We start from the raw sequence: 19811 nt of genomic DNA, 5'->3' as shown, positions 1-19811 counted from the left end.
CAAAAAGAGCAAAACTCTGTCTCAAAAATAGTAAATAAATAAAATAAACCGAATGGAAACATGTCAGAGATATGTGAAACATGCACACACATATAAAATATTTTACATGTACACACATGTAAAATAATATGTATGGGATAATACCAGATATTTTTTTTACTTTGTTACATTTTCTTTTTTTCCCCCCAGACGGAGTCTTGCTCTGTCGCCTGGGCTGCAGTGCAGTGGCAAGATCTTGGCTCACTGCAGCCTCTGCCTCCTGGATTCAAGCAATTCTCCTGCCTCAGCCTCCCAAGTAGCTGGGGTGGCACGCGCCACCACACCTGGTTAATTTTTGTATGTTTAGTAGAGACAGGGTTTTGCCATGTTGGCCAGGCTGGTCTCGAACTCCTGACCTCAGGTGATCCGCCCACCTCGGCCTCCCAAAGTGCTGGGATTACAGGTATGAGCCACTGCACCCGGCCACTGTGTTACTTTTTTTTAAAACTTTTTAGTTTTAAAATTGTCATCCCTTCACTCGAGGTCAGGAGCTTGAGACCAGCCTGACCAACATGGCGAAACCCCATCTCTACTAAAAATACCAAAAAAAAAAAAAAAAAAAAATGTCATCTTTGCACAAGGGGCCATGCTAATTTTCTCTGTATCATTCCAATTTTAGTATACGTGCTGCTGAAGCGAGCACAATACCAGATTTTTTTAAAAGCACATATATTGGCCGTGTGCAGTGGCTCATGCCTGTATTCCCAGCACTTTGGGAGGCCAAAACGGGCAGATCAATTGAGGTCAGGAGTTCGAGACCTGCCCGGGCAACACAGTGAAACCCTGTCTCTATTGAAAATACAAAAATTAGCCGGGCGTGGTGGCGCGCACCTCTCATCCCAGCTACTTAGAAGGCTGAGGCAGGAGAATCACTCGAATCCGGGAGGCAGGGGTTGTAGTGAGCTGAGATCAGGCGAGTGACGGAGAGAGATGCTATCTCAAAAAATAAAAAAAAAAGCACATATATTTATAGAAGCACAGAAAAATCAAAGACTGAACACTTATCTGTTAATATGGCCATTTGTAAGCCCATAATCCATGAGGTTCTATTTATTTCAAAGACATAATTATTTTTTGAAAGTTGCAATAAGAAAAAAAAAAAGAGAGAGACAGAGAAGGAAAGAATGAAAAGTTAAAAAACAAAAGAGTTCTAGGACTAGAAGGAAAAACTCGAATTTACCAGGAATGGAAGATATTAATATTTCTGGTGCAGACTGTCATCATCTAATTATTAGAATATCAAAATCTGCACTTTGGGAGGCCAAGGTGGGTGGATCACCTGAGGTCAGGAGTTTGAGACCAGCCTGGCCAACATGGTAAAATCCTCTCTCTACTAAAAATATAAAAATTACCTGGGCGTGGCCAGGCACGGTGGCTCACACCTGTAATCCCAGCACTTTGGGAGGCTGAGGTGGGTGAATCATGAGGTCGGGAGTTCGAGACCAGCCTGGCCAATCCCGTCTCTACTAAAAATACAAAAAATTAGCTGGCGTGGTGGCGGGCTCCAGCCCGGACAGCTGTGCAAGACTCCATCTCAAACAAACAAACAAAAAATTATCTGGGTGTAGAGGTGGGCGCCTGTAATCCCAGCTACCCAGGAGGCTGAAGCAAGAGAATCGCCTGAACCCAGGAAGTAGAGGACGGTTGCAGTGAGCCAAGATCGTGCCATTGCACTCCAGCCTGGGCGACAAGAGTGAAACTGTGCCTCAAAAAAAGAAAAAAAAAAAGAAAAAGAAAATCTAAAATTAAAATACAACTGAATTAAAATTTTTAAAAAAGAATATCAAAATCTTCTACTGCTTTGGTTTCCACTTTACATGTACTCAAAGCAATCTGTTTCTTTTGGGATGTTTTAGAAAATATACCTTTGGAAGAATCTAGCTTTATCCCAGAAGAGTTGCTTATTTTGCCAAGTTCTTCTGACTTCCTATTGGTCTTCTCCAGATTTTTTGAATACTCATTTGGTTTCTTTCTTTTTGACTTAGAATTTTCTGCTTCCATGCGTTTCCTTTTGGTTTCTTTATGACTGACATCAGCCTCTAGTTCTACTTTGGGAATTAAAGAAATGCATGTACTTCTTACTAATCAACAAAAACCAGTAACATTAATATCACTTCCAAGTATCCAATAGTCTTGTAACTTTAAAATGAAAAGGCAAGCCAGGTGCAGTGGCTCAGGCCTCTAATCTCAGAACTTTGGGAGGTTGAGGTGGGTGGACTGCTTGAGTCTATACGTTTGAGACCAGCCTGGGTAACATGGGGAAACCCCAGCTTTACTAAAGATAGAAAAATCAGCCAGGGGTGGTGGCGTGCACCTGTAGTCCCAGCTACTTGGGAGGCTGTGGTGGGAGGATCACATGAACCCAGGAGATCGAGGCTGCAGGGAGCCATGATCACACCACTGTACTCTAGGCTGGGTGACAAAGTGAGACTCTGTCTCTTAAAAAATAAATAAATAGGCTGGGCATGGTGGCTCACACCTGTAATCCCAGCACTTTGGGAGGCCAAGGCGGGTGGATCACACTGCTGCACTCCAGCCTGGGTGACAGAGCAAGACTCCGTCTCAAAAAATAAAAATAAAAATAAATAAATAAACAAACAAATAAATAAGCCAGGCATGGTGGCTCACGTCTGTAACCCCAGCACTTTGGGAGGCTGAGGCGAGTGAATCACTTGAGGTCAGGAATTCGAGACCAGCCTGACTGACATAGTGAAACCCCATCTCTACTGAAAAATACAAAAATTAGGCATGGTGGCAGGCGCCTGTAATCCCAGCTACTAGGCAGGCTGAGACACCAGAATCACTCAAATCCAGGAGGCAGAGGTTGCAGTGAACTGAGATTGTGCCACTACACTTCAGCCTGGGTGACAGAGCAAGACTCTGTCTCAAAAAATAAATAAAATAAAATAAAATAAAATAAAATAAAATAAAAAGGCAAGAATCAAATATACTGAAAGCAAGCTGGAGATTTTAATACTTAGACTGTCTTTTATACAAGCTATATAAGCTAAAATTATCTAAGGCATTCCTTAAATGAATAATATTTCAACATAATTAAAGCTATCTTTGGGTTGGCATTTTTGGAAACTGGCAGGGATTAACGTTGCACATTGCATTGTACAAGATACTCTTACTTCAGCTGAACAACTCTCCCTGCCAACTGTAAGCAATGTTGTCTGCAGTGAACACTTCCAAGTGTCAATGGTTAAGTCTTAGTGTTTTCAAAACTGACATGTTAGGCCAGGCATGGTGGCTCATGCCTGTAATCCCAGCACTTTGGGAAGCTAAGGCGGAAGGATCACTTGAGCCCAGGAGTTCAAGACCAGCCTGGGCAACATGGCAAGACCTGGTCTCTACCAAAAATACAGAAACTAGCCAGTCTCATAACCCAGTCTCAAAAAAATAAATAAAAATTTAAAAATAAAATAAGCTAGGTGCAGAGGCGCAAGCCTGTGGTCCCAGCTACTCGGGAGGCTGAGATACAGGAATCACTTGAGGTCAGGAGGCAAAGATTACAGTGAGCCAAAGTTGCACCACTGCATTCCAGCCTGGGTGACGAGCAACACTCTGTCTCAAAAAAAAAAAAAAAAAAAATTGGCCAAGCACAGTGGCTTACGCCTGTAATCCCAGCATTTTGGGGGCCTGAGGTGGGTGGATCACCTGAGATCAAGAGTTCAAGACCAGTCTGGCCAACATGGTGAAACCCCATCTCTACTAAAAATACAAAAATCAGCAGGGTGTCATGGTGGGCTCCTGTAATCCCAGCTACTTAGGAGGCTGAGGCAGGAGAATCACTTGAACCCAGGAGGCAGAGGTTGCAGAGAGCCAGGTTTGTGCCATTGCACTCCAGCCTGGGCGACAGAGCAAAACTCCATCTCAGAAATAAAAATAAAAATAAAAATAAAATAATAAATAATATAAAAACTCAAAACTGGTATCTCAACATAAATGATAATAATTATCACTAACCTTGTTTACTATGACACTCAGAAGAAAGTACTTGGTGCTCAATTCGTTTTTTTAGGAGTAAGGGAAAATATTTTTTCAATGAAAATTCAGGATTTGACCACCTAATTTCCTCAAGCAAAAGATTTCTTACTTCTTCAGTAAATTCCTTCCTTGTCCTTACGAACTGCAATAAAGAATAAAATGCACAATAACAGACCATCATCTATTCATGTTAATTACAATACTACCAACCACTTTCTGTCCATCATAAATCAGTATCAACGTAAGATTAGCTTTAAGCCGGGCACAGTGGCTCACGCCTATACTCCCAGCACTTTGGGAGGCCGAGGCGGGTGGATCATCTGAGGTTAGGAGTTTTAGACCAGCCTAGCCAACATGGTGAAATCCCATGTCTACTAAAAATACAAAAATTAGCCAGGCATGGTGGCACATGCCTGTAATCCCAACTACTAGGGGGGCTGAGGCAGGAGGATCACTTGGACCTGGGAGGCAGAGGTTGCAGTGAGCTGAGATCGTGCCACTGCACTCCAGCCTGGGCAACAGGGTGAGACTCCATCTCAAAAAAAAAAAAAAATTAGCTTTAGTCACTAAATATAAAACTTACGAAGGATTAACTTATTTCTCCCTTTGAACAAATTATATCTATTAGATTATACGACCGACTTATAAAGTATCTAAATGTGCTATGTTTTTAAAGCTCTATGGGTATTTAAAAGAAATGTGTACTACAATTAGGATTTATTTTTAAATATTAGGCTGGGTGCAGTGGCTTACGGCTGTAATCCCAGCACTTTGGGAGGCCGAGGCAGGAGGATCACCTGAGGTAGGGAGTTCAAGACCAGCCTGACTAACATGGAGAAACCCCGTCTCCACTGAAAATACAAAAAACTAGCCAGGCCTGGTGGCGCATGCCTATAATCCCAGCTAGTAGGGAGGCTGAGGCAGGAGAATTGCTTGAACCTGGGAGGTGGAGGTTGTGGTGAGTCAAGATCGCACCATGGTACTCCAGCCTGGGCAACAAGAGTGAAACTCCATCTCAAAAAAAAAAAAATTACACTCAGTTGGGCGCGGTGGCTTAGGTCTGTAATCCCAGCATTTTGGGAGGCCGAGACAGGCATATCCACAAGGTTAGGAGTTCAAGACCAGCCCAGCCAAAATGGTGAAACTTCATCTCTACTAAAAATACAAAAATTGGCTGGGCGTGGTGGTGTGTGCCCGTAGTCCCAGCCACTCGGGAGGCTGAAGCAGGAGAACTGCTTGAACTTAGCAGGCAGAGGTTGCAGTGAGCCAAGATTGCACCACTGCACTCCAGTCTGGGCAACAGCGAGACTCCGTCTCAAAAAAAAAAAAAAAAAATTAAACTCTAGGACAACACTTGAGGCTATAAGAGTAGATATCCAAAATTTTTTTTCCTCTGGAAGATGTAAGGGAAACACTCTACAATGGATGAGCTATTTATTTAGTACTTACCACAGCAGCAGAGTTACTGCTTTTCAACTTTGAATTCAATGTTGAAAATTCACCAAGAGCAATAACACATTTTGAGAGATCTATCACTTTAGTGTTCAGTTCTTTAAATTTAGTTAAGAGAGGACAAGAGGGTGGTTTCAAATGCCACAAACAACACCCTAAAGAAAAATAGAAAAATATCTTAATAAACCTTATTTATATACTATCCATTTACTGAATGTCAAATATGTAAACACGAAAAGACTTGACAACTACATAACTAACACAAACGTACCAAAAACCCACTGACTATAAAGGGAACAAAATCCTACCCTCCAACAAATAGAATTAATAAAAATCACCTAGACTTCCCTCTCAGTTGTTAAAAACAAACCAATATTAACAAACTTTCCTTTCTTTTCAAATCAACCTTGATACTCAGGTTAAAACTTTTAGGAGGGCCAGGCGCAGTGGCTCACGCCTGTCATTCCAGCACTTTGGGAAGCCAAGGCAGGTGGATCACTTGAGATCAGGAGTTCGAGACCAGCCTGGCCAACATGGTGAAACCCTTTCTCTACTAAAAATACAAAAATTAGCCAGGCATGGTGGTGCACACCTGTAATCCCAGCTACTCAGGAGGCTGAGGCAAGAGAATTGCTTGAACCCAGGAGACAAGGTTGCAGTGAGCTGAGATCTCGTCACTGCACTCCAGCCTGGGCGATAGAGCAAGACTCTGTCTAAAAAAAAAAAGAAAAAGAAAAACCATTTAGGAGGCAGTTAGCATCCTGGTCTAAAGCTAAACTTTTAAGTTAGACCAGGATTCAAACCCAACCTCTGCCACTTACTAACCTTGTGAGCACTGGCAAGATCCTATATCTTAAGTTTCTTTACCCTCACATTCAAAGTGAGGGTGATAATTATAATACTCAACCTCTTAAAGAGTTGTTATTAGGATTAAACTAGATATGTATATGAATTGCTCAGCAAAATTCCAGACAATAGTAAGCGTTCAATAATTCTGAAGGTTGTAAGAGAGGTTCCCTCTGTGCTTGCCTCTCTGCTCATCTACAAATAGATATGCTAAGTTTTATAGCAGCACTCCTGTGAAAATGAGTTTATCAAAATGAGGCAAGAAAAGCATAACTAATTCCTACAGTTGAAGATACTATTCGAAAATGCTACATAAAGCTGTACTAGTAAAAAAAAAAACAAGAAAGTCTTCATCAATTGAATGGCCAGTGGCAGAGATGGAAAATAAGAAAAAGTAGAATAAATTACTGAAAAGACTAGCTGGGAAATTCCCACATACAGAAGAGAGGCTAAACTTTTTTTTTTTTTTTTTTTTGAGACAGGGTCTCGCTCTGTCACCTAGGCTGGAATGCAGTGGCATGATCATGGCTCACTGTAGCCTTGACCTCCTAGGCTCAAGTGATCCTCCCACCTCAGCCTCCCGAGTAGCTGGGACTACAGACATGCACCATCATGTCTAGCAAATTTTAATTAATTAATTTAGTTAGTTAGTTTAGAGACAGGATCTTGCTGTGTTGCCCAGGCTGGTCTTAAACTCCTGGGCTCAAGCTCTTCTCCTGCATTGGCCTCTCAAAGTTCTGGGATTACAGGCATGAGACACCGCACCCAGCCTATACCATTTTACACAAGAAACTGGAGCATCCATGAGTGCTGGTATCCACAAGGTGGTCCTGGAAACAAACCCCATGGATAGTGAGAGAAATTGTCCTTAAAATTCCCACTAAAGTTACCATAAGAATGATAATTAAACCACAGCCTCATCTTTAAGAAACTTACATAGTTTAATGTTACTGCTAACAGTTGAAGAGTAAATATTCAATAATAAAAAACAAACTTACCATCATCCTTTTGTTGTACGTGAACGACTCGCTGGAAACTGGTACTCACTGCATTGTACACATCCAATGCAGCAGCTTTCTTTGCAATTTGCCGTTTCAACAAATCTGGCAAACCACTCATTAGGAAGTCACGCTTTGCTTTGCATTGAACATCATAATCCTGAGATTTTTCAGATGTATCTTGACTTTTAAGAAAATGATGTGAAAATGAAAAGCTAAGGTTATAAAACATTTAAAGGAATAAACTATCTAGAAAATAAACATTTTTAGGGTTGGGCATGGTGGCTCATGCCTGTAATATAAGTACTTTGAGAGGCCAAGGTGGGCGGATCACTTAAGGCAAGGAGTTCAAGACCATCCTGGCCAACATGGTGAAACCCCATCTCTACTAAAACTACAAAAATTAGCCAGGTGTGGTGGCGCGTGCCTGTAATCCCAGCTACTTGGGTGGCTGAGGCACGAGAATCACTTGAGCCTGGAAAGCAGAGGTTGCAGTAAGCCAAGATTGCGCCACTGTACTCTAGCCTTCCAGCCTGGGCGACAGAGTGAGACTGTCTCAAAAAAACAAAAACAAAACAAAAACCAGAAAAGAGAAGAAACACTTTTAAATTTAATTTTTAAAAATTAAATAAATTGGCAGGGCGTGGTGGCTCACGCCTATAATACTAGCACTTTGGGAGGCCAAAGAGGGTGGATCACCTGAGGTCAGGGGTTCGAGACTAGCCTGGCCAACATGACGAAACCCCGTCTCTACTAAAAATACAAAAATTAGCTGGGCATGGTGGTGGGTGCCTGTAATCCCACCTACTCAGGATGCTGAGGCAGCAGAATGGCTTAAACCCGGGGGCAGAGGTTGCAGGGAGCCAAGATCATACCACTTCACTCCAGCCTGGGTGAAAGACGGAGACTCCATTTCAAAAAAAAAAAAAAAAAATTAAATTAAATTAAATTAATAAGATGTATTAAATTCAATAAATTAATATTTTAGGTAATACATTTACCTAAATATAAAATATATATTAGGTAATTTTATATAAAATATTTAAATGTTAGCTTTTATGTATAAAATATAATTATATAAATAATTCATATAATTTATATATAATTATATTAAAATTTTACATTTTAGAATTTATATAAAATATTGACAAATATTAATTTTATTAAATTTAATTAATACATTTAGGTAATAAAATTACCTAAAATATTAGCTGGTCAAATTCTTTTTTGCTTATCACAAAAATGAAAGTCTACCTATGTTACGAAATTAAGGCCGAGGCCAGGCAAGGTGGCTCAAGCCTGTAATCCCAGCACTTTGGGAGGCCGAGACAGGCGGATCACAAGGTCAGGAGATCGAGACCATCCTGGCTAACACGGTGAAACCCCGTCTCTACTAAAAAATACAAAAAAATAGCCGGGTGAGGTGGCGGGCGCCTGTAGTCCCAGCTACTCGGGAGGCTGAGGCAGGAGAATGGCGTAAACCTGGGAGGTGGAGCTTGCAGTGAGCTGACATCTGGCCACTACACTCCAGCCTGGGCGACAGAGCGACACTCCATCTCAAAAAAAAAAAAAAAAAAAGAAATTAAATAAAAATAAGTATGTATAGAAAAAAGTGACTTAAAGGACATCCACCAAAATGTTAATGGGGGCTATCTTTGGGTGGTAGGTGAGTTTTCTCCCTCTTGTCTTTTGTTTTCTTGCTAAACAATCAGAAAAAAAAAATCACTGTCATATATCAAAAAGTTAATACAAGAACTTCTGATGCAATATTGTTACCAATGTAACAGCAGGAAAAGTAGGGTCCTTATTATTGTCTCAGTTTTGCCCAGTTTATCTTCAGATTGCAAATCATAGGAAGGCTGACTACAGTGGTAGAAGACGGACAAAGACAAAAGGGTGGGGAGAATGGGAGGTTGGAGTGGTTGAAGATGGTGTGTCACAGCTTAATGTCCCTCCTAGCCTGCCTGTAGAAACAAGACTCGCATAATACTCTGTGCAATTAGATGTTTGGGCTGGTAATTCAAAAGAGGCTACAAAAACTTTTACTGTATTTGTTTTCCTTTCCTCTTTGAGTGAAATGAAGGGAAAATAAGCTATGAAGCCAGACAGATATTGAATGAGATATCTCTTTTCTTTTACTGTTTTTTTTTTTTTACGAGGCGAGGTCGCTCTGTCTTGAACTGGAGTGCGGTCTCAGCTCACTGGCAACCACCTCAGGAGTTCATCTCTCCTGCCTCAACCTCCCATTAAGCATCCCTTGACTGTTCCCACTGTATTTTTCCATGAGGCGGGGTTCACTGGGAGTGCTCCAGGATGTCTGAAGTGATCTGCCCTGAACCTCCCAAAGTGCTTTTAAGGATTACAGGCTTGAGCCACAGCCCAGCCTTCTTTTTACTTGCATATTAGTGGAGGAAGGGAGGAAAAGATGGGTATACTTGTAGTTAAATGAGTATGTCCCTATAGCAGAAGGTAGGTGTTAAGGAGAGGGGTACAAGGTACTAATATAAAATATATATGTTATATATGATGTATCATATGTTACATATATATTACATGCATATACATATGTTACACACATAGAAATAGTTTTTAATGTTTGTGTGTGTGTACACATATACATACGTATATATCTGGTATGGTTTGGATGTGTGTCCCCTCCAAATCTCATACTGAAATACAAACCAGGTGCAGTGGCTCACGCCTGTAATCCCAGAACTTTGGGAGGCTGAGGTGGACAGATCACCTGAGGTCAGGAGTTCAAGACCAGCCTGGCCAACATGGCGAAACCCCATCTCTACTAAAAATACAAAAATAAGTTGGCTGTGGTGGCAGGTGCCTGTAATCCCAGCTACTCGGGAGGCTGAGGCAGGGAGAATCGCTTTAACCCAGGAGGCGGAGGTTGCAGTGAGTCGAGATGGCATTCTAGCCCGGGCGAGAGAGGAGATTCCATCTCAAAAAAACAAAACAAAAAAAAACAACCTCCAATGTTGGAGGCAGGCCTAGGTGTTTGGGGTCACAGGGACAGATCCCTCATGAATGGCTTGGTGCTGTCCTCACAGTAATGAGTAAGTTCTCAATCTATTAGCTCACCCGAGAGATGGTTGTTTAAAAAAGGCTGGCACCTCCTCCTCTCTCTTGCTACTTCTCTGGCCATGTGACAAGCCTGCTCTCCCTTCACCTTCTGCCATGAGTTAAAGATTCCTGAGGCCTCACCAACAGCCGAGCCGATGCTGGTGCCATGCTTGCACAACCTATAGAGCTGTGAGCCAAATAAACCTCTTTTCTCTATAAATTACCCAGTCTTAGGTATTCGTTTATGGGAATGCAAAACAGACAAACACAATATCCTAACTTTATCTACTGAAAAGGCCTAGAAGCACTGCCACATCAGGAGCAATGAATTTAATGAACACCTAGACCTTCATCTCTAATTACCATCCTCCACAAAAAGGAACCAGGGGTCCGTAGAGAAATGGCTTACTGCAGAGCTGAGACAGGGCAAGTAAAACAGAAGCCTAGAATATCTTCCTGTTCGAGAAATTAAGAAATGCTCCATAAATTATGAGGACTTATCAAAGGGACATAGAAACCAAGCTGAAGAGCTCACACTGGCCAAATTAAAAACAATTTGAGCATCAAAATAAGTAATATGAATGGGTTATAATCCACTAAATAAAATAAAAATGAAGAGATAAGTAAATAAACTGAGGAGATAAAAAAGCTCTTCCTTATAGCAGCCAATTAACAAATAAAGAAAGAATGACTGCAGTGGAGAATCACCATTTGGAAACCATCATCATGTGGTTAATTCCATTGGAATTCGTCAACATTAAGGCCCATAATTGAAGGTTTGATGAGAAACAAGATTTTGGCATTTGGCCAGGTACGGTGGCTCACATTTGTAACCCCAGCCAGGAGTTCAAGACCAGCCTGGGCAAAATAGTAAGCTCTAGTCTCTATTTTTAAAAAAGCAAAAGAGGCCAGGCAAGGTGGCTCACGCCTATAATCCCAGCACTTTAGGAGGCTGAGGTAAGCAGATAACTTGAGACCAGGAGTTTGAGACAGCCTGGCCAACATGGCAAAACCCTGTCTCTACTAAAAATACAAAAATTAGGCAGGTATGGTGGAGGATACCTGTAATCCCAGCTACTCGGGAGGCTAAGGCACAAAAATCGCTTGAACCTGGGAGGTGGAGGTTGCAGTGAGCCAAGATGGTGCCATTGCACTCCAAAGCAGTCCTCCTGTCTTGACCCTTGACCTCCTGGTCTCAAGCAATCTGCCCACTTCCGCCTCCCAGAGTGTTGGGATTATAGGCGTGAGCCACTCTGCCTGGCCTACGCCTAGGAATTTTTTTTTTTTTTTTTTTTTTGAGACAGAGTCTCGCTGTGTCACCCAGGCTGCAGTGCAGTGGTGTGATCTCAGCTCACTGCAAGCTCCGCCTCCCGGGTCCATGCCATTCTCCTGCCTCAGCCTCCCGAGTAGCCAGGACTACAGGCGCCTGCCACCACACCCAGATAATTTTTTGTATTTTTAGTAGAGACGGGGTTTCACTGTGTTAGCCAGGATAGTCTCAATCTCCTGACCTTGTAATCCACCCACCTCGGCCTCCCAAAGTGCTGGGATTATAGGCATGAGCCACCACGCCCGGCCTAGAATTTTTTAATATATATTTTTTAAATAATGATTTTTTAATACATCATTTGCAAATAAGGATAGTTTGACTTCTCCCTTTCCAAACCTTTATGTCCTTTAATATATTCTTCTTTCCTAATTGAACTATCCAGGACCTCTAGTAAGAGATGTCTTAGAGCATGGAGGATGTTATGATAAGTGAAATAAGCTGAACACAGAAAGATAAATACCCCATATTCTCACTCCTAGGTGGAAGCTAAAAAGTTAACTAATAGCCTGGGTAACATATAACTTGTCTACCAAAAAAACAATTAGCTGGACACGGTGGTGCACATCTGTGGTTCCAGCTATTTGGAAAGCTGAGATGGAGGATCTGCCCCGAACCAGAGTGAGGCTGCAGTGAACTATGGCGCACCCACTGCACTCAGCCTGGGCAACAGGAAACAGAGATTGCTGTCTCAAAAAAGGCGGGCGTGTTGAAACAGCCTGTAATCCAGCACTTTGGGAGGCGAGGCAGGCCCGGATCGAGGTCAGAGATCGAGACCATCACAGCTAACAAGGGTGAAACCCGTCTCTACTAAAAAATACAAAAGGCCCAGTGGTAGCCTGTGGTCCCAACTTCTTTCGGGAGGCTTCAGGGCAGGAAGAATAGTGAACCGGGAGGGGCTTGCAGTGAGCTGAGATCCGGCCACGCCTCCAGCCTGGGCGACAGGCAGACTCAGTCTCAAAAAAAAAGAAAGAAAGAAAGAAAAAGCTCGGCGGTAGCGGCTCAAGCCTGTAATCCCAGCACTTTGGGGAGGCCCAAGGCAGGCGGGATCACGAGGTCAGGAGATCCCGAGACCATCCTGGATTAATATAATTGAAACCCAGTCTCTACTAAAAAGTACAAAAACTGGCGAGGTGGCTGAGAGCCTGTAGTCCCAGCCACTTGGGAGGCTGAGGCAGAATGGCGTGAACCCGGAGGTGGAGGCTTAGGTGAGCTGAAGGATCTAGCCACTGCACTCCAGCCTGGGCGACAGAGCAAGACTCCGTCAAAAAAAAAGAAATCTCATGAGAAGTAGAAGTAGAATAGTTAAATTATGAGGGAGGGAGGGAGACGTAGCCAGAGGTTGGTTAACAGATATAAAAGTATAGCTAGATAGGAAGAATAACTGCAAGTGTTCTACAGGGCTAATAAAACCAAAAAGAAATTCCCTTATATTTTCAAGGTGCAGGCAAAAATTTTTTAACTGACGAGGTCTAGCTCTGTTACCCAAGCTGGAGTACAGTGGCATGATAACAGCTCACTGCAGCCATGACCTCCCAGGCTTATGTGCACCTCCTGTCTCAGTCTCCCAAGTAGCTGCGCCTATAGGCAAACACCACCATGCCTGGCTAGTTTTTTATTTTTTATTATAGAGATGGAGTCCCACAATGCTGCTCAGGCTGGTATTTTTCTGTTTTTATACCAATACAACACACTTCTATTACTGTAGGTTTGTTCAATGTCTTGAAATCAGGTAGTGTAGAGGCCTTCAAATTTTTCTTCTTTTTCAAGATTATCTTATCTATTCTAGGTTCTTTGGTATATCCATACAATGAATACTACTGAGCAAAAATATAGCCAGGCACGGCGGTTCACACCTGTAATCCCAGCACTTTGGGAGGCCGAGGCAGGCAGATCACTGGAGGTCAGGAATTCGAGACCAGTCTGGTCAACATGGTGAAACCCCATCTCCACTAAAAATACAAAAGTTAGCCAAGCATGGTGGCAGGCACCTGTAATCCCAGCTAGTCAGGAGACTGATGCACAAGAATCACTTGAACCCGGAAGGCGGAGATTGCAGTGAGCAAAGATCATGCCACTGTACTCCAGCCTGGGCGACAGAGTGAGACTTGGTATCAAAAAAAAAAAAAAAAAAAAAAAGAAAACTAATGATATATTTGATAACATGAATAAATCTCAAAATCATCATGCCAAATACAAGAAGCCAGACACAAAAGAGCATATGCTATATGATTTCACTAATATAAAATTCTAGAAAGTATAGATTAGTATAAAGAAAAGAGACTGGCGTTTGCCTGGGTTGGGTCCACTTAGAGAATGGACTACAAAAAGAGCATGACAAGTCTGAGGCAAGTAACGGAAATAACTTGGTATCTTGATTATGGTGGTTTCACTGTGTGAACAACTGACAAAGCTCACCGAAATATACACTTTGAATTGATAGAATTGACTGTGCATTGTGGCTTATGCCTGTAATCCCAATACTTTGGGAGGCCAAGGTGGGTGGATCACCTGAATCCAAGAGTTTGGACCAGCCTGGGCAACATGGCAAAATCCTGTCTCTACCAAAGAAAAAAGAATACAAAAAATTAGCTGGGTTGCCAGGCGCAGTGGCTCACGCCTGTAATCCCAGCACTTTGGGAGGCCGAGATGGGCAGATCACGAGGTCAGGAGATCGAGACCATCCTGGCTAACACAGTGAAATCCCATCTCTACTAAAAAAAGTACAAAAAAATTAGCGAGGCGTGGTGGTGGGCGCCTATAGTCCCAGCTACCCGGGAGGCTGAGGCAGGAGAATGGCATGAACCCGGGAGGCAGAGCTTGCAGTGAGCCGAGATCGCGCCACTGCACTCCAGCTTGGGCGACAAAGCGAGACTCTGTCTCAAAAAACAAACAAACAAAAAGATTAGCTGGGCATGGTGGCACATGCCTGTAGTCCCAGCTACTTGGGAGGCTGAGGTGGGAGGAAGGATCACCTGACCCTGAGAGGTCATGGCTGCAGTAAGCTGTAATTGCACCACTACACTCCAGTCTGGGGATGAGAGTGAGACTCTGTCTCAAAAAAAAAAAAAAAAAAAGTCAGATAATGCCCAGTGTTGGCAAAGATGGGCAGCTACTAGAACGCTTATACATTGCTGGTGGGACTGTAAAACCGAACAACCAGTTGGGACAACAGTTTGCCAGGCTCTTATAATGTTAAACATGGACCTCCCTAATGACAGAGCAATTCCACTTGTAGGTATTGACCCAAGAGAAATGAGAACACTTGTCCATACATGTGGATAAGAATGTTCATAGCAGTCTATTTAATAATAGTCAAATACTAGAAATAACCCAAATGCCCATTAATAAAGAATAAATAAAAAATATTGCAGTGGCCGGGCGCGGTGGCTCAAGCCTGTAATCCCAGCACTGGGGAGGCTGAGGCAGGCGGATCGAGGTCAGGAGATCGAGACTCATCAGGCTAACACGGGGTGAGGCAACCCGTCTCTACTAAAAATACAAAAACTAGCGGTAGAGAAGTGGCGAGGCGCCTGTGGTCCCAGCTACTCGGAGGCTGAGAACCAGAGAATAGAAGCGTGAACCAGGAGATGGGAGCTTGCAGTGAGAGCTGAGGTCGACCACCGCTGCCCCTCCAGCCTGGGCGACAGAGCCAAACTCGTCTCAAAAAAAAAATGTTGCAGTGGGCGGTGCAGGTGTCGCACCTGTAATCTCAGCACTTTGGGAGGCAGGCAGGCTGGGATCCGCGAGGTCAGGAGTTCAAGAGAGACCAGCCGGGCCAGCATAGTGAAACCTGTTTCTGCAAAATACAAAAAATTAGCTGGGCGTGGCAGGTGCCTATGATAAACTACTTTGGGAGGCTGGGCAGGAGAATCACTTGAACCCGGAAGCAGAGGTTACACAGTAGAGTGAAGATCTGCATAGCTCCAGCCTGGGCAACAGTGCAAGACTCCATCTCTGTCTCTCTCTCTCTCTCTTTATCTCTCTCTTTGTCTCTCTCTCTCTCTATATATATATATAATATATATATGGTAGCATATTCATATAATGAGTACTATTGAACAATAAAAAAGAACAGACAACCGATATGCTACCTTGCCGGAAAGAAGGTAGAGACAAAAGTATACCTACTGCAGGATTTCATTTATACGAGAGTCTAGAAAAGGCAAACTAGTCTATATCAACAGAAAGCAGATAAGAGATTACATTGGATTGGGCAGAAATTAACTGCCATGAGGCACAAGAAGATTTTTTTGAGAGTGATGAAAATGTTCTATATTTGTATTGCGGTGGTAATTACAGATATGCACATTTGTTAAAACTCAAACTGTGGGCTGGGCACAGTGGCTCATGCCTGTAATTCCAGCACTTTGGGAGGCCGAGGCAGGCGGATCACCCGAGGTCGAGAGTTCAAGACTAGCCTGACCAACATGGAGAAACACCATCTCTACTAAAAATACAAAATTAGCCAGGAATGGTGCCACATGCCTGTAATCCCAGTTACTCAGGAGGCTGAGGCAGGAGAATCACTTGAACTTGGGAGGTGGAGGTTGGGGTGAGCCGAGATTATACCATTGCACTCTAGCCTGGGTGATAAGAGCAAAACTCCGTCTAAAAAAAAAAAAAATAGAAAATAAAACTCGAACTGTTGGCCGGGCGCAGTGGCTCACGACTATAATTCCAGCACTTTGGGAGGCCGAGGCAGGCAGATCACAAGGTCAAGAGTCAAGACCATCCTGGCCAACATGGTGAAACCCCATCTCTACTAAAAATACAAAAATTAGCTTGGCGTGGTGGTGTGCACCTATAGTCCCAGCTACTCGGGAGGCTAAGGCAGGAGAATTGCTTGAACCCAGGAGGCAGAGGCTGCAGTGAGCCGAGATCGCACCACTGCACTCCAGCCCGGCAACAGAGTGAGACTCCGTCTCAAAAAAACAAACAAAACAAAACAAAAAACTCAAACTGTTTACTTAAAATGGGCACATATTATTATATGGACAATATATCTGAATGAAGTTGATTTAAAAACATGTATGTGTGCACGTGTTTGTGGGTGTGTATACTATGCAAAAGCAGCCAGACACAAAAGAATATACACATGAAGTTTATCTGATGTTCTAGAATAGACAAAATTAATCTATGGTAATAGAAATCAAACTAATTGATGAAAATAGAAATCAGAAAATTTTGGTAATCTTGTGGTGATGGTGGTGGTGGAGATAATAGGAAAAAGGACACAAAATCTTTCTGAGTTAAAAGGAAGATTGTTATTTCTTGATGAGATGGACTTGTCAAAACTGCATACTTAAGATGCGTGTGCTGGGCGTGGTGGCTCATGCCTGTAATCCCAGCACCTTGGGAGGCCGAGGCAGGCAGATCACGGGGTCAGGAGATTGAGACCATCCTGGCGAACATGGTGAAGCTCCATCTCTACCTAAAAATACAAAAAAATTAGCCGGGGAGGTGAGGTGAAAGGCGAGCCTGTAGTCCCAGCTGGGAGGTACAGAGGCAGGAGAATGGAAGTGAGAACCCGGAGGCGTGGAAAGCAGTGGCGGAGATCGCGCCCTGCACTCCAGCCTGGGCAACAGAGACTCCGTCTCAAAAAAGATGCGTGTTCTTAACAATATATAATTATACCTCAGTAAAACTGAAACAGAAAACAAAGATAATCTGAACTCACATTGCTCCTAGACCTGATCTTCCATCATGCCACCCAGGCACATAAACTAGAACTTACATGTCATCCTATATACCTTCCTCTCCCATACCCTCACCCCCACAAATCTCATTAATCATCAAGAGATTTTTAATTCATCTCCGAAAATCTTTTTGCATGTCATCCCCAACAACCTAGTCCTTATCTCCATCATCTCACAATACCTGGACTCCTACATGCACCCTAACCCCTCTTCCATTCTATTCTTTATCCAGCAGGCCGATTAAACTTCCAAAATCCAAATCTGTTTATGTCCATATTTAAGTTTAAAACCCTTTGGCTGCTTCTTATTTGCTCTTAACATAATGATAAAATCCCTTAGCAAGGTCTCCAAGGTCCTATGTTGGCTAGCACCCACCTCTCACCCTTGCTCTCTGTGCTCCAGTCACACTAGCATTCTATCAGTTTTTGGTTATTTAGCAAGCGCCTTCCAGCTACAGGGGCTTTACACGGACAATTCTCTCTGGCTGAAACACAGTTCTTCCTCCTGATGAACTCCTGCTCATCCTTCAGATTTCAGTTCAGACGTCATTTCCTCAGTGAAGCCTTCTTTAACCAGACCAAACCTCCTCAATACGAATTATACCTCTCCTTAGCACAACTGCAATTTTTCATTTGTTGGCCCAATGAATGTTTAATCATAGACTATCTTCCATCTCTACTTAAGTCACACGAGGACAGGGAATATGTCCTGTCTTATCCCCATAATATCTCTGATACCAAAAACAGTGCCTGGTACATACTAGTAGGTATTTAAATATTTACTGAATAAAATTTATTATCAGCTTTTTGTATTTTTGGTTTGCTTATTATTCTGTTTTGCCTAGCGATGGCCAAAGCATTTGCAAAAAAACAAGACATTCAAATAGCAGTGGCAGCATTGTCAATATTTTCAACTTTGAAACTGGACTTACTAGAGCTTCAAATGATAATTCACATGCTTTCTCATCAAAGTAAACGAATCAGTACAAATACATTCCATAAAATATTTTGGCATTTAAAAATCTGTATTGGACTGACCTGTTTTCATCAAAACCAGGGACAGGATCAGCTGCTTTTTGTGCTTTTCTGGCAAGAAATAAAGGAGCGACTTTCATTTTTCCTTAGAAAAACAAATACTTAGGTTAGTATCAATGTTTACCATCTCCACCTTTAGCTACTTTCTTTTTTTTTTTTTTTTTTTGAGAAGGAGTCTCACTCTGTAACCCAAGCTGGAGTGCAGTGCCATGATCTTGGCTCTCTGCAACCTCCGCCTCCAGGGCTCAAGCAATTCTCGTGCCTCAGCCTCCTGAGTAGCTGGAACTACAAGTACACACCACCACACCCGGCTAATTTTTTGCCTTTTAGTAGAGCAAGACTCTGTCACCAAAAAAAAAAAAAAAAAAGAAAAAAGAAAAACTCTTCACTATATCATAACTTTACTTACTAAATAGAAATATAATACAGGTAAAATTTTATATAAGATACTAAATTTCAATCATCAGCACATTCAGAATAATACCCCAAAACACAAAAACAAAACAAAAACCCCAAAACGTTCTAATATACATCATAAACATCATAAATGTTATTAAATCTGATTACCAGGTACATTTTTAGTGGATGTGTTAAGTTTCTTTCCTAGCACATCATTCAAACACTGAAGTTTCTTCTGATTTTTCTCTGGATGCTTTAAAGCAGTAGGACTTGAATCTATTATTATAACAGAATCCTAAGACAAAATAGGAGAAAAAATGTAATTAAATCATATAATATCATTGAAATTTCAAAAGAATCACAGTGATAGAAATCATACAAAACATAATTAGCAGCTCCATACACCTCCCATCAGATATTATCTGATTGAAACAGAAAACACATGATAGAATAGCAGGAGTCCATGCTTACATCATACAAGCTTATATGATATCAGGGTGCGTTTATTATGACCATAGGCTTTCTTTTTTATTTTTATTCTTTTTCTTTTGAGTTGGAGTCTCTGTTGCCCAGGCTGGAGTGCAGTGGCACAATCTTGGCTCACTGCAACCTCTGCCTCCCAGGTTCAAGCGATTCTCCTGCCTCAGCCTCCCGAGTAGCTGGGATGAGAGGTGCACGCCACCACACCCGGCTAATTTTTGTATTTTTAGTAGAGATGGGGTTTCGCCATGTTGGCCAGGCTGGACTCAAACTCCTCACCTCAGGTGATCCATCCACCTTGGCCTCCCAAAGTGCTGGGATTACAGGAGTGAGCCACTGCGCCTGGCCTCATGTTTGTTTTTTGTTTTCTTTTTGAGATAGAGTCTCGCTCTGTTGCCCAGGCTGGAGTGCAGTGGCGAGATCTCAGCTCACTGCAAGCTCTGCCTCCCGGGTTCATGCCATTCTCCTGCCTCAG

The 19811-nt window shown here is 42.5% G+C and overlaps 1 protein-coding gene and 1 non-coding gene across 3 annotated transcripts in view; both read right to left on the bottom strand.

Annotated features, from left to right (window-relative positions):
• Positions 1-19811, bottom strand: part of ATAD5 (ATPase family AAA domain containing 5) — a 91215-nt gene that overhangs the window by 57272 nt on the left and 14132 nt on the right. Inside the window, exons 5-10 of one of the 2 annotated variants that reach the window (XM_009190072.4) lie at positions 19025-19151; positions 18461-18542; positions 7326-7510; positions 5479-5636; positions 4009-4171; positions 1905-2087 (exon numbers count right to left, since the gene is read on the bottom strand). In XM_009190072.4, coding sequence (XP_009188336.2) covers positions 1905-2087; positions 4009-4171; positions 5479-5636; positions 7326-7510; positions 18461-18542; positions 19025-19151 — 898 coding nt within the window. The remainder of the gene's footprint in view (positions 1-1904; positions 2088-4008; positions 4172-5478; positions 5637-7325; positions 7511-18460; positions 18543-19024; positions 19152-19811) is intronic. The other variant, XM_003912574.5, reaches the window with a different exon arrangement.
• Positions 574-682, bottom strand: LOC116271214. Its single transcript, XR_004179635.1, has one exon. It is a non-coding gene; the product is annotated as a U6 spliceosomal RNA (small nuclear RNA).

This window comes from Papio anubis, chromosome 17 (assembly GCF_008728515.1).
Source record: "Papio anubis isolate 15944 chromosome 17, Panubis1.0, whole genome shotgun sequence".
Taxonomy (NCBI): Eukaryota; Metazoa; Chordata; class Mammalia; order Primates; family Cercopithecidae; genus Papio; species Papio anubis.
This window is presented reverse-complemented; position numbering and strand designations above follow the sequence as displayed.